The sequence below is a fragment of the Scyliorhinus canicula genome, chromosome 2 (assembly GCF_902713615.1).
Source record: "Scyliorhinus canicula chromosome 2, sScyCan1.1, whole genome shotgun sequence".
In the NCBI taxonomy this organism is placed as follows: Eukaryota; Metazoa; Chordata; class Chondrichthyes; order Carcharhiniformes; family Scyliorhinidae; genus Scyliorhinus; species Scyliorhinus canicula.
Genome location: NC_052147.1, coordinates 145,672,331 through 145,687,611, shown reverse-complemented (window position 1 = coordinate 145,687,611; position 15,281 = coordinate 145,672,331). Strand labels below are relative to the sequence as shown.

The 15,281-nt window shown below is 51.8% G+C and overlaps 1 protein-coding gene across 2 annotated transcripts in view; it reads right to left on the bottom strand.

Annotated features, from left to right (window-relative positions):
• LOC119958957 overlaps positions 1-15,281 on the bottom strand; it is a 108,155-nt gene that overhangs the window by 6,392 nt on the left and 86,482 nt on the right. For both annotated transcript variants that reach the window (XM_038787484.1, XM_038787492.1), the window contains one exon: positions 5,174-5,326. In XM_038787484.1, coding sequence (XP_038643412.1) covers positions 5,174-5,326 — 153 coding nt within the window. The remainder of the gene's footprint in view (positions 1-5,173; positions 5,327-15,281) is intronic.

Below are 15,281 nucleotides of genomic sequence, written 5' to 3'. Positions count from 1 at the left end.
TTTCTTTCACCAGAGGGTGGTGAATCTGTGGAACTCTGCCGCAGAACATTGTGGAAGCCAAATCACTGTGTCTTTATGACAGAGATAGATAGGTTCTTGATTAATAAGGGGATCAGGGGTTATGGGGAGAAGGCAGGAGAATGGGGATGAGAAAATATCAGCCACGGTTGATTGGTGGAGCAGACATGATGGGCCAAATGGCCTAATTCTGCTCTTGTGGTCTGATGGCAAACTGGGAAAGGACGGAACGTGCTTCCTCACAAAGTCCCGCACCTGAAAGTAACTGAACTCTTCCCACTCGGCAGCTCATATTCCTCCTCCAGATCCTCTAAACTGGCAAAGCTGATCCCTGCCTGCCGCCAGCCCCGAAACCTCACGTCCAACCGCCGTCGGCCCATCCCCCCTCCCCCCCAGGTGCAAATCTGTGATTATCGCAAATCGGTGCCTACACCGAAGCAACTTCCAACCTCAGATGCTGCTGCCACTTTCCTCACACCCGCAGGCCGCCATCACCCCTGGGCTTGTGGAACACTTCACCGGCGAGAAGGCAGAGGCGCCATCAACAATGAGCCTAATCACGTTTCCCTGCAAGAGGCTGCCTCCATCCGCCCCCACGCTAACCCCTCCCCCCTACCCACTTCATAGAACATAGAACAGTACAGCACAGAACAGGCCCTTCGGCCCTCAATGTTGTGCCGAGCCATGATCAACCTACTCAAACCCACGTATCCACCCTTTTCCCGTAACCCAACAACCCCCCCTCTTAACCTTACTTTTATTAGGACACTACGGGCAATTTAGCCTGGCCAATCCACCTAACCCGCACATCTTTGGACTGTGGGAGGAAACCGGAGCACCCGGACGAAACCCACGCACACAGGGGGAGGACGTGCAGACTCCACACAGACATTGACCCAGCCGGGAATCGAACCTGGGACCCTGGAGCTGTGAAGCATTTATGCTAACCACCATGCTACCCTGCTGCTGTGGTGACTTCCTCACCACAATTATGTCTGTTCCTGAATAATAATTCATTATATTTTGCAAGGTCTAGGGGAGACACGGTGGGCAGAATTCTCCGCAAGGCCCAACGCCGTTGTGAAACCCGGAGAGGTTCACGACGGCGTCGGAGGCCTCTCCTTGCCCCCTATTTTCCCCCCCACTCCCGGGGGGGGGGGGGCTAGGAGGGCCGTGCCGTGAATCCTGGCCGCGGGGACTTGTTGCTGGCGTCAAGGCCCGGTGTGCCAAGAATGACGCGGCCGGCGCACCTAATGACATCAGCCGCGCATGCGCAGGTTGGCCGGCTCCAACCCGCATATGCGCGGCTGCGTCACGACGGCTGATGGCTCAAACCCGCGCATGCGCGTTTGCCGTCTTCCCCTCCGCTGCCCTGCAAGACGTGGCGGCTTGATCTTGCGGGGCAGCGGAGAGGAAAGAGTGTGTCCCGTTGAGACGCCGGCCTGACAATCGGTGGGCACCGATCACGGGCCAGTCCCCTCCCGAGCACGGTCGTGGCGCTCACTCCCCTCTCCACCCCCCACAAGCTACAAAACAGCTGCTGGCGCCATGTTCACGCCGGCAGCGACCAGGTGTGGTTGCCGCCGGCGTCAACCGGTCGGGAACAGTCGGCCGCTCGGCCCATCCGGGTCGGAGAATCGCGGCTCCTCGTGAAAAACGTGAGGATCGCGCCCGGTGTCGCCGTGATTAGCACTGCTGCGTCATGGCGCTGAGGTCCCAGGTTCGATGCCAGCCCTGGGTCACTGTCCGTGTGGAGTTTGCACATTCTCCCCGTGTCTGCGTGGGTGTCACCCCCATAACCCAAAAGATGAGCAGACTAAGTGGATTGGCCAGGCTAAATTTCCCTTTAATTGGAAAAACAAATAATTGGATACTATAAATTTTTTTTAAAATGTTTTGCAAAGCCAATCCGCCCCCGTTACAACAGCATCTTTTTAGCCCATGGGTGTTCTCTGACCACACAAGCCCCAAGATTAAATGATTTACAGTCGAATATCGGAAATTCTGAAAGACAAATAAGAGCCTCGGCAACACCATCGTTTTCACTGTCTGCTCCTGCTCCGCTAGTGGCAGTGGCAGCACATCCCACCTCTTCAAATCCCTCCTCATCTGTTCCACCAACCACACCAAGTTCAATTTATGCAGCTGTCTCCATCCCTGCTCCACCTGGATACCCAAATATCTGAAGCTCGCCCCCACCACCTTGAATGGCAGCTTACCCAACGTCCTCTCGTACCCCCTGGCCTTGATCGGGAACACCTCACTCTTCCCCGTGTTAAGCTTCTATCTGGAAACCGGTCAAACCCCTCCAGAATACTCAGAATTTCCTCCATACCTTGAGTGGGTCCGAGATATAAAGCAGCAGCTTTTCCGGCCCAGCGAGACTCTGTGCTCAACCCTCCCCCCCACCCGCTCACAATCCCTTTCGAGCCTCTCAACGCCCTAAGCGCCATTTTCAATGGCTCTATTGCCAAGGCAAAAAGCAACAGGGAGAGTGGGCACCCCTGCCTTGTCCCATGGGCGTAGCCTGAAGTACACCCAGCTCACCCGATTCATCCACATGCGGGCTACTGGTGCCTTACACAACAATCGGACCCAGTCCATAAACCCCTTTCCGATCACGAATCATCATAACACTTATTAATAATTACAATCTTTATTATTGTCACAAGTAGGCTTAAATTGCACTGCAATGAAGTTACTCTGAAAATCCCCTCGTCGCCACAGTCCGGCGCCTGTTTGGGTTCACAGAAGGTGAATTCAGAAGAACGGCCAGACACGGGAGAACTTGCAGACTCTCACAAGCAGTCCCATTCCACCCGATCAAAAGCCTTCGCTGCATCCATTGCCACTGCCACCTCCACATCCTGTCCCTCCAGGGGCATCGTTAACATGTTTCGTAGTCTCCTAACATTCGACGACAGTTGCCTCCCCTTTACAAACCCCGTCTGATCTTCCCCTTTTACCCCCGGCACTCAGACCTCAATTCGTGAGGCCAGGATCTTTGCCAGCAACTTAGCCTCCACGTTTAATCGCGATATTGGGATACAGGACATGCACTGCTCTGGATCTTTATCCTTCTTTAGTATTAGGGAAACAGACGCCTGCGATAACGTAGGGGTAAGCTCTCCCTTTTCCCTCACCAGCAGGGGCCCTAGGTCTTTGCAAAGCTTCTTAAAAAATTCTACAGGAAGCCCATCTGGGCCTGGGGCCTTCCCTTCCTGCATCGTTCCCATGCCCTCCACCAGTCCAATGGGGGCCCCCAGCCCCTCCACCAGGTCCTCCTCCACCTTGGGGAATTCCAACCCCATCCAGGAACCAAGGCATTGTGCTTCCCCCACCCCCCACCCCCCCACTGGCTCCGATTTATAAAGCCTCCATAAAATTCCTTGAATACCCCATTCACCACCACCGGGTTCAGGACTACTCTTCCTATCCCGTCCTTCACCCTTGCGACCTCCCTCGCAACCTCCTGCGTTCTGGGTTTGTGGACCAGCATCCTACTCGCCTTCTCCCCGTACTGATTCACTGCCCCTCTGACCAACCCGCAACTGGCCTACCGCCTCCCCCGTGGACACCAGCCCAAACTCCACCTGGACCTTCTGTCTCTCCTTCAACAATCCCGCCTCCAGGGCCTCCAAACACCTCCTGTTCATCCGCAGAATCTCATCCAGAAGCCTTGTCATCTCCGTTTGCTCCATCTTATCCCAATGCCCGTGGATCGATATAAACTCCCCCCAAACCACTGCCTTGAACACCTCCCATAGTGTGATGGCTGAGATCTCACCTGAATGGCAGCCCTCACTCGCTCAAAATCTCTTCATCTACTAACAAACCTACGTCATGTCTCCACTGCGGGTTCTGGACCCCCCCGTGGTCCACTTGCAAGTCCACCCCGTGCAGCGCCTGGTCTGAAACCACGATCGCCGATTAACTGGTGTCGATGACCTCCGGCAACAGCGTTTTGACCACCATGAAAAAATCAATCCGAGAGTACATTCTGTGCACAGGGGAGAAGTAGAAGAACTCCCTCACCCTCCCTAACCTCCACAATCCACCCCCCTCCCCCCACCCACCCTATCCTCTTCCTCCTCTGATCCCCGATCCTCAAGCCTGCTCTGCCATACAGCAAGACTATGATTGATCCTAAAGCTTAGCTGCGATACGCTGCCCAATCCCCAAACCTTGATTACTTACTGGCCAAAAATCTTTCCTTATCAGCCTTGAACAAACGCAATGTCAGCCCTCTGCGGTAGCGAACTCTAAAGGTCACAACTTCCTCCAGCCCCACAATTCTCCATTTCTGACCTCTTGCACCTCCCCAATTTCATCACTCCACCTGTGACTTCAGGGATCTGTGACACTTTGTGCAAGTTCGGGTTTGGGAGCAGATGTCTGGATGCTGTTGAGTTTTTGAAAGGTGAACAATGGAAAGCTGACCAGGACAGTATTGGAACAGCTCCGTCTAGAGGACGAGGGTTTCAGGAGCCGACGAGGTGAATGGCAGATAGGGGCAATGTCCTGGAAGTGAAAAGGTAGTTTTGGTGATGAAATAGTTACATGGTTGGAAACACATCTCTGGGTCAAATAGGATGCCAAATTTGTGAATGGCCTGGGAGAGCTTCAGGCTAAGGATAAGTAGAGTCATGGAGTAATGGTGGGTACCGAAGACGATGGCTTTTATTTTCCCAGTATTTAGTTGAAGGACAAGCTGAGATGCTCTGAGGAAGAGAGGGAGACAAAGCCATAAATGGCATCACTAATACCTGAAATCTGGTGCCTCCCACATGTGTGGGAAACGTTGGCTGCACGTTTCCCTCATGAGAACGATAAGGCAGGATGAATAATAGGCGCTACCTGAGTTAATTACAAAAAGTGTGTTCAGTACACGTCCTGTGCCCTGTGTGACCGTTTCTGTGCATGGTCAGATATCCAGGCCCCTCAGTCTGCCTGCTCTAATTATTGTTGGTCACACTAATTTTGCTTGCTGACTCGAGGCAGGAGATCGCGAATAACTTGATCTTCACCAAAAGAGGGAAAACTCCAACATCACACCCAGGATGCAAATACATTCCATTGTGCTGTATATGTAAAACATCACTGCACACTAGTCCAGTTGTCATGACCCTCTAACCTTTAATACACATCAGCTGACCTGTTCCTGCTGGCCACTCTCCTCATGCTTGATTTTATCAGCTGCTGCTTGAGTTTCAGGATTTTCCTCTGTCTCACTCTCTACACTTGCAATCGCCGTTAATGAAGGTCTATACATTGATAAATCCAGACTGAAACGTTTTCGTAAACCTTTCTAGATTAAAAAATAGAAATATAGTTATTTTTAGCACTGCTGCATCCAGTTTTCTCTAACTCCACACTACAAACCCCCATGTTGAACTAGATTGAATTGAGAGACAGAGTCATAGAATTTTGACAGCATGGAATGAGACTCTTCGGCCCATCACACCCATGCTGGCCATCAAGCACCTAAACCCATTTTCCAGGACTTTGTCCATAGCCTTAGAAACCCTGGCACCTCTGTCCCATCTAGGGAATATTTATATATTATATTTATATATTAAAGGACATCAGACGTCAAGGTAAATATCGAGCCGTGCGATTTCCACAGCCATTAATGTTATCACCATTTACTGGGCACTGCTTATTAACTGTGTGTGTAAACACATTTTATGAATCCATTCGTTTAATATCTTTAGAATAGTGAGAGGAGATTTCTCTACTGGATGGAATATCTTGCTTTTGGAGGTTGTTTGGATGAAAACTAAATTAATTCAAGAAGATAAGGGGCGGGATACTCTAATCCTGCGGCAGAGTGTGTACTCCGTCGGAAACACCGTCTCGTATTACGACGGCGTGAACGGGCTGAACGATGACTAATTCAGGCCTGGAAAAGGGGCCAGCATGGCACTGGAGCAGTTTACTGGGCGCCGCGGGATACGCACATGTGCATTGGCACCGGCAGCCACATGCACATGTGCAGGCGCCAACGCGTGCATGCACAGTGTCTTCTTTCAACGCGCGGCCCCGATGCAACATGGCGCAGGACTACATGAGCCGCGTGGAAGAAACGAGGCCCCTCGCCAAAGAGGCCGGTCCGCCGATTGATGGGCCCCGATCGCGAGCCAGGCCACATCAGAGGCACCCTCCCCCCCTGGGTCGGACCCCCCCCTTCCCCCCCACAGGCCGCCCCCCCGACCCTTCTACACTGAGTTCCCGCCAGCAGAGAGCAGGTGTGGACGACGCCGGTGGGACTCGGCGTCTTTACGATGGCCGCTCGGCCCACCTTGGGCCAAGAATCGGTAGGCCAGCCACGCAGAGTGGCCGCCCACTGGCGCCGCGCCAACCACGGAGGATCGCTCTGCAGAGAATCGCATGCTGGCGTCGGGGAGGCGTGGCGCGATTTGCACCGGTCGCGGGGATTCTCCGGCCCGATCCCGGGCTGAGAGAATCGCGCCCAGGGTTCCCATGAAGAGAAATGTCCAGAAAATCCAGGACAAGGAAGCCAGCAAATACAGATGTGTCGATTGATTCGTCAGCTTCTCGAGGCTTTTCTTTTAAAAATTAAAAAAAAATAAACGTAGAGTACCCAATTATTTTTACAATTAAGGGGCAATTTAGCGTGGCCAATCCACCTATCCTGCACATCTTTGGGTTGTGGGGGTGAAACCCACACAGACGCGGGGAGAATGTGCAAACTCCACACGGACAGTGACCCAGGGCCGGGATTCGAACCCTGGTCCTCAGCACCGTAGGCAGCAATGCTAACCACTGTGCCACTATGCTGCCCATCTCGAGTCTTTTCTGCTGAGCAAATGGCGGAGGCCGTGACTGCGACTCTGGCCTCTCCATTGACAGCAGAGATGCTTACAGGGGCCTTGGCAACGGAATTTCAGAAACAGCAGTGGGCTGTCTCCGAGGATCTCCACAAGCTCCCATTTACTCGGCATTGGCATTACAGGGTATGGAGGCAGCTCTCTCGAAGCAAAGCGATCAGATTGTCTCCTTGGGAACTGAGATGGTATCGTTGTCTGGTGATAGTAAAGCACTGAGGGCCAAAGGTGGATGATGTGGAGTACCGCTCCAGGAGACAGAATCTTAGAATCATGGGATTGCCAGACAGAATGAAAGACCAAAATCTGACTGACTGCATCTCCCATGACGACGGGTTTATTATCAGATTTAATTTTTTATCATGGGTAGGTCGCCCCTTCCTGGGGTGAAGAACGGGGGTGCTGGGAATTTGATATCTCAGATCATGCCCACATTTTGTGGATCTGGTTTTCGAGCAACGTCCCTTTCAATGTCTGCCGTGGTGATTGGTCATGACGTGGTTGGCAAAGGATCTTGGAGGGCATATCCTCCACCATTGAGGAGCACATCATGTTTAATAAGTCTATCTCATCCTCAATGTTCTGGGAGGACCTTAAGGCGGTCATTAGACGGGGTGGGGGAGTTAATTTCTTCCAAGTCACACAAGGAAAGGATTGGGAAGTGGAGCGGCAGAGGCTGGTTCATTCTATCTTTGAGGTGGACCGCCTGTACCCGCTTGCCCCTACACAAAGTTGCTGGCGAGTAGGTACAATTTGAGCTCCTCTCAATGGGTAAGGTGGTGAGCCAGCTGTGGCGCTTGAGGGGGATGTGCTATGAACACTGGGAGAAAATATTTACCACACCAGCTGAGGCGGCTGGCTGCCTCCCGGGAGACGGTGCAAGTAAGGGACTAGGATGGCAGGTTGGTTTCCACCCCATCAAAGGTTAAAACTGTGCTTGAAGCCTTTTATTGAAGTCTTTATAGATGGGAGCCCCCGAAGGAGAATTCGCCCATGAAGCAGCTTTTGGAGGAATTGTGCTTCCCGGGCTGGAGAGGGAGAGAAGGGAGGAATTGGAATCCCTATTGGGCCCCGAGGAGATTATGAAATGGTTTGGTTTAATGCCGTTGGGTAAAGCTCCGGACCCGGATCCATTACCCAATAAGTAAAGTGGATAATGGGGATCCTGTAGCTGTAGTATATCTGGACTTCTGGAAGGCATTTGATAAGGTGCCACACAGAAGGTTAATTCACAAGATTAGATCAGATGATCACATGCTACCTCACGGTAGCATGGTGGTTAGCATCAATGCTTGGCCATGCTAAATTGCCCGTAGTGTAAGGTTAATGGGGGGATTGTTGGGTTATGGGTATACTGGTTACGTGGGTTTAAGTAGGGTGATCATTGCTCGGCACAACATCGAGGGCCGAAGGGCCTGTTCTGTGCTGTACTGTTCTATGTTCTATGTTCTATGATTAGAGGTAATTTATTAGCTTGGGTCAAAGACTAGCTGACGGACAGGAGACAGAGAGTCAGGATAAAAGGGTGTGTTTCTGGACAACAAGATGTAACTAGTGGGGTGCCACAGGGTTCACTCCTTAGGTCCCAACTATTTACAATCGATATTAACAACTTGGATACAGGGACAGAAGGTTCTACAGCCAAATCTGCAGACGACACAAAAATAGGTGGGACAGTAAGTTGCAATGAGGAAATAAGAACCTTCCAAATTCATATACACAGGTTAGGCTAGTGGGCCAAAATGTGACAGATGGAGGTTAACGTGTGAAGTCAGGAATTTTGGTTTGATAAATGGGACGGCAACTTATTATCTAAATGGGGAGAGACTTCGGGATGCTCCGATGCAGAGGGATCTGGGGATTTTTATTCATGAGTTACAGAAAACGAGCATGCAGGTAAGGAAGATAATAAAGAAAGTGAAATGAATGTTGACATTTATAGCTAAAGGAATAGAGTATAAAGGTAAGGAGACGTTTTTGCAAGTGTACAAGTCATTGGTGAGATTACACCTGAATATTGTGCACAGTCCTGAGGAAAAATGAAATGACATTGGAGTTAGTTGAGAGGAGGGTCACTAGATTGAGTCCAGCGATGAGGGGTTTGTTTAGAGATTGAACAGTTTTGGCCTTTCCTCTCTAGGGTTTAGAAGAATGAGGGGGACATCAAACTGAGGTATGCAAGATTATAAGAAGTATGGATAAATTAGATGTGGAGGGGATGCTTCCTCTTGTGGGTCATTCGAGAACGAGAGGCCATAGGATAAGTGGCAGTAAATTTAAAACAGAATTGAGGAGAAACTACTTCTCCCAAAGGGTTGTGAATCTGTGAAATGCGTTACCCCAGAGTGTGGTGGATGCTGGGACAGTGAGTAAATTTAAGGAAGAGTCAGACAGATTTTTAATTGATAATGGGTTGACGGGTTATGGAGAGCGGGCAGGACAGTGAAGTTAAGGGCAGGACGAGATCAGCTATGATCAAACGGTGGAGGAGGCTCCATGCGCCAAATGGCCTAACTCTGCTCCTATGTCTTGTGAACTTGTAAACCCATTGAGTTATATAAGAAATTTGTGGGGAGTTGACCCCACTGTTACTAGAAATGTTTATCGAATCCTTATCCCGGGGGTATTGCCAAATACACTGGCGCACGCCTGGATTTCCCTGATTTTGAAGAAGGAAAAGGACCCTACAGAATGTGGGTCACATAGATATTAAAAAGGAGATGTTGGCGTCTTGAAAAGCTTTAAGGCTGGATTGGTACCCAGGGCCTGATGGTATCTACCCGACGATCACCCTCCCGCCTACAACACCCTCCATCATACATACCTGCCGCACTATGGGGTGGGGGCCCTGGGTTGGCAGGAACAGCGGGTCTGGTCCATGGGATGGACGACGATGACTACCTGCTCTGCGATGAGATCTGGTGCTCCACATCGTCAGACAATGTATGACTCCAGCCCACTTTCAACCATCCACATGGGTGACCCCTCCATGCGAGCTGGCTAATCCATCACACTCTCCAATCGATACCCTGGGGTGAAGGTGGTGGGGATGGTCAGGGGTGGGGGGCGGGGGGGTGCGGGGGTGGGGATCCTGGGCCAGCCACAATGTCCGACATTCCACCCCCACCCCCTCCTCTGGCCAGCCCAGACTAGCCACCTGTCACACCCATCTGACAGAGCACCGCGACAGGTGTTTAACGTGAACAAATGTGTACAGGTTTGTACCCTAGCCCCTATAACTCAACTGTGCCCGACACCTTTGACTACTTAACACGTGTCTAACTTTCTGGCCTTACAGGCCCTAACGCTATGTCTAGGTGGTTCCTCAGACAGGACAGTACAGCAGGAGTGGAAACGGCATGAAATGATTCCTGCCCTGAGACCAGGGGGGGGGGTCTTCTGGGGTGTCTGGGCCTGGATGGGCTCAGCTGCTGCTCAGGTATTTTAGATGCGCCAGGTACAGGAGGTGGGAGGCCGAGGTGCTGCAGTGTTCCGGCACCTCCCCTGTGGAATCACCGGCACGGGGCCATCACCTCCTCCTCCCTCGAGGTGCCCGATGTCCCCCAGGCTTCTCTTTGGGAAGGGGGTACGAGCGCAGCTAACCCCTGAGGCCCCCCTGCCACCTGGTGCTGCCAGTCCTGGAGGCCCACTCCGGTCTCGACTAGGGTCTACAGGCTCGTGGGCTTGGAACACAAGCTTGGGAATCATTTAAAAGCAAGCAGAGGACAACGATAAAAGCAATAAGAGGGGGAGAAGATGAAATATGAGTGCAAGTTAGCATGTAATATAAAAGAACATAGGAAGAGTTTCTTCTAATATACAAAAGGTAAGAAAGGCAAAACTAGACATTAGACCACTATAAAATGTGGCTAGTGAAGTTATAAAAGTCCTAAAAGAGATAGTTGAGGAAATTGTGGAGCTATTGGTGGTGATCTTTCAGGAATCACTGGGAGCAGGAAGGCTCGCAGAGGGGACTGGAAAGTGGCTAATGTAACAGCACCATTTAAGAAGGGAGGGAGGCAGAAGACGGGAAATGATAGGCCAGTTAGCCTGACTTCGGTCATTGGTAAGATTTTAGAGTCTGTTATTAAAGATGAGATCGCAAAGTACTTGGAAGTGCATGGTAAAATAGAACTGAGTCAGCACGGCTTTGTCAAATAGAGGTCATGTCTGACAAATCTGTTAGAGTTCTTTGAGGAGGTAACAAGGAAGTTAGACAAAGGAGAATCAGTGGATGTGATTTATTTAGATTTGCAGAAGGCCTTTGAAAAGGTGCCGCATAGGAGACTGTTAAAGAAGTTAAGAGCCTATGTGTTAAGGGGAAGATCCTGGCATGGATAGAGGATTGGCTGATGTAGAAGGCAGAGAGTGGGGATAAAGGGGTCTTTTTCAGGATGGCAGCCAGTGACTAGTGCTGTGCCTCAGGGGTCTGTGCTGGGAACACAGCTTTTCACAATATACATTAATGATCTGGAAGATGGAACTGAAGGTACTGTTGCTAAGTTTACAGATGATACAAAGATCTGTAGAGGGATAGGTAGTATTGAGGAAGCAAGGGGGCTGCAGAAGGATTTGGGACAAGCTAGAAGAGTGGGCAGTGAAGTGGCAAATGAAATACAATGTGGAAAAGTGTGAGGTTATGCACTTTGGAAGGAGGAATTTAGGCAGAGACTATTTTCTAATGGGGAAATGCTTTGGAAATCAGAAGCACAGAGGGACTTGGGAGTCCTTGTTCACGATTCTTTTAAGGTTAACGTGCAGGTTCAGTCGGCAGTTAGGAAGGCAACTGCAATGTTACCATTCATGTCAAGAGGGCTAGAATACAAGACCAGGGATGTACTTCTTAGGCTGTATAAGGTTCTGGTGAGACCCACTTTGGAGTATTGTGAGCAGTTTTGAATCCCGTATCAAAGGAAGGATGTGCTGGCCTTGGAAAGGGGATTTTCCCACTTGTAGGAAAAACTAGAACCAGAGGGCAAAATCTCAGACTAAAGGGACGATCCTGTAAAACAGAGATGAGGAGGTATTTCTTTCACCAGAGGGTGGTGAATCTGTGGAACTCTGCCGCAGAACATTGTGGAAGCCAAATCACTGTGTCTTTATGACAGAGATAGATAGGTTCTTGATTAATAAGGGGATCAGGGGTTATGGGGAGAAGGCAGGAGAATGGGGATGAGAAAATATCAGCCACGGTTGATTGGTGGAGCAGACATGATGGGCCAAATGGCCTAATTCTGCTCTTGTGGTCTGATGGCAAACTGGGAAAGGACGGAACGTGCTTCCTCACAAAGTCCCGCACCTGAAAGTAACTGAACTCTTCCCACCCGGCAGCTCATATTCCTCCTCCAGATCCTCTAAACTGGCAAAGCTGATCCCTGCCTGCCGCCAGCCCCGAAACCTCACGTCCAACCGCCGTCGGCCCATCCCCCCTCCCCCCCAGGTGCAAATCTGTGATTATCGCAAATCGGTGCCTACACCGAAGCAACTTCCAACCTCAGATGCTGCTGCCACTTTCCTCACACCCGCAGGCCGCCATCACCCCTGGGCTTGTGGAACACTTCACCGGCGAGAAGGCAGAGGCGCCATCAACAATGAGCCTAATCACGTTTCCCTGCAAGAGGCTGCCTCCATCCGCCCCCACGCTAACCCCTCCCCCCTACCCACTTCATAGAACATAGAACATAGAACAGTACAGCACAGAACAGGCCCTTCGGCCCTCAATGTTGTGCCGAGCCATGATCAACCTACTCAAACCCACGTATCCACCCTTTTCCCGTAACCCAACAACCCCCCCTCTTAACCTTACTTTTATTAGGACACTACGGGCAATTTAGCCTGGCCAATCCACCTAACCCGCACATCTTTGGACTGTGGGAGGAAACCGGAGCACCCGGACGAAACCCACGCACACAGGGGGAGGACGTGCAGACTCCACACAGACATTGACCCAGCCGGGAATCGAACCTGGGACCCTGGAGCTGTGAAGCATTTATGCTAACCACCATGCTACCCTGCTGCTGTGGTGACTTCCTCACCACAATTATGTCTGTTCCTGAATAATAATTCATTATATTTTGCAAGGTCTAGGGGAGACACGGTGGGCAGAATTCTCCGCAAGGCCCAACGCCGTTGTGAAACCCGGAGAGGTTCACGACGGCGTTGGAGGCCTCTCCTTGCCCCCTATTTTCCCCCCCCACTCCCGGGGGGGGGGGCTAGGAGGGCCGTGCCGTGAATCCTGGCCGCGGGGACTTGTTGCTGGCGTCAAGGCCCGGTGTGCCAAGAATGACGCGGCCGGCGCACCTAATGACATCAGCCGCGCATGCGCAGGTTGGCCGGCTCCAACCCGCGTATGCGCGGCTGCGTCACGACGGCTGACAGCTCAAACCCGCGCATGCGCGTTTGCCGTCTTCCCCTCCGCTGCCCTGCAAGACGTGGCGGCTTGATCTTGCGGGGCAGCGGAGAGGAAAGAGTGTGTCCCGTTGAGACGCCGGCCTGACAATCGGTGGGCACCGATCACGGGCCAGTCCCCTCCCGAGCACGGTCGTGGTGCTCACTCCCCTCTCCACCCCCCACAAGCTACAAAACAGCTGCTGGCGCCATGTTCACGCCGGCAGCGACCAGGTGTGGTTGCCGCCGGCGTCAACCGGTCGGGAACAGTCGGCCGCTCGGCCCATCCGGGTCGGAGAATCGCGGCTCCTCGTGAAAAACGTGAGGATCGCGCCCGGTGTCGCCGTGATTAGCACTGCTGCGTCATGGCGCTGAGGTCCCAGGTTCGATGCCAGCCCTGGGTCACTGTCCGTGTGGAGTTTGCACATTCTCCCCGTGTCTGCGTGGGTGTCACCCCCATAACCCAAAAGATGAGCAGACTAAGTGGATTGGCCAGGCTAAATTTCCCTTTAATTGGAAAAACAAATAATTGGATACTATAAATTTTTTTTAAAATGTTTTGCAAAGCCAATCCGCCCCCGTTACAACAGCATCTTTTTAGCCCATGGGGTGTTCTCTGACCACACAAGCCCCAAGATTAAATGATTTACAGTCGAATATCGGAAATTCTGAAAGACAAATAAGAGCCTCGGCAACACCATCGTTTTCACTGTCTGCTCCTGCTCCGCTAGTGGCAGTGGCAGCACATCCCACCTCTTCAAATCCCTCCTCATCTGTTCCACCAACCACACCAAGTTCAATTTATGCAGCTGTCTCCATCCCTGCTCCACCTGGATACCCAAATATCTGAAGCTCGCCCCCACCACCTTGAATGGCAGCTTACCCAACGTCCTCTCGTACCCCCTGGCCTTGATCGGGAACACCTCACTCTTCCCCGTGTTAAGCTTCTATCTGGAAACCGGACAAACCCCTCCAGAATACTCAGAATTTCCTCCATACCTTGAGTGGGTCCGAGATATAAAGCAGCAGCTTTTCCGGCCCAGCGAGACTCTGTGCTCAACCCTCCCCCCCACCCGCTCACAATCCCTTTCGAGCCTCTCAACGCCCTAAGCGCCATTTTCAATGGCTCTATTGCCAAGGCAAAAAGCAACAGGGAGAGTGGGCACCCCTGCCTTGTCCCATGGGCGTAGCCTGAAGTACACCCAGCTCACCCGATTCATCCACATGCGGGCTACTGGTGCCTTACACAACAATCGGACCCAGTCCATAAACCCCTTTCCGATCACGAATCATCATAACACTTATTAATAATTACAATCTTTATTATTGTCACAAGTAGGCTTAAATTGCACTGCAATGAAGTTACTCTGAAAATCCCCTCGTCGCCACACTCCGGCGCCTGTTTGGGTTCACAGAAGGTGAATTCAGAAGAACGGCCAGACACGGGAGAACTTGCAGACTCTCACAAGCAGTCCCATTCCACCCGATCAAAAGCCTTCGCTGCATCCATTGCCACTGCCACCTCCACATCCTGTCCCTCCAGGGGCATCGTTAACATGTTTCGTAGTCTCCTAACATTCGACGACAGTTGCCTCCCCTTTACAAACCCCGTCTGATCTTCCCCTTTTACCCCCGGCACTCAGACCTCAATTCGTGAGGCCAGGATCTTTGCCAGCAACTTAGCCTCCACGTTTAATCGCGATATTGGGATACAGGACATGCACTGCTCTGGATCTTTATCCTTCTTTAGTATTAGGGAAACAGACGCCTGCGATAACGTAGGGGGAAGTTCTCCCTTTTCCCTCACCAGCAGGGGCCCTAGGTCTTTGCAAAGCTTCTTAAAAAATTCTACAGGAAGCCCATCTGGGCCTGGGGCCTTCCCTTCCTGCATCGTTCCCATGCCCTCCACCAGTCCAATGGGGGCCCCCAGCCCCTCCACCAGGTCCTCCTCCACCTTGGGGAATTCCAACCCCATCCAGGAAACAAGGCATTGTGCTTCCCCCACCCCCCACCCCCCCACTGGCTCCG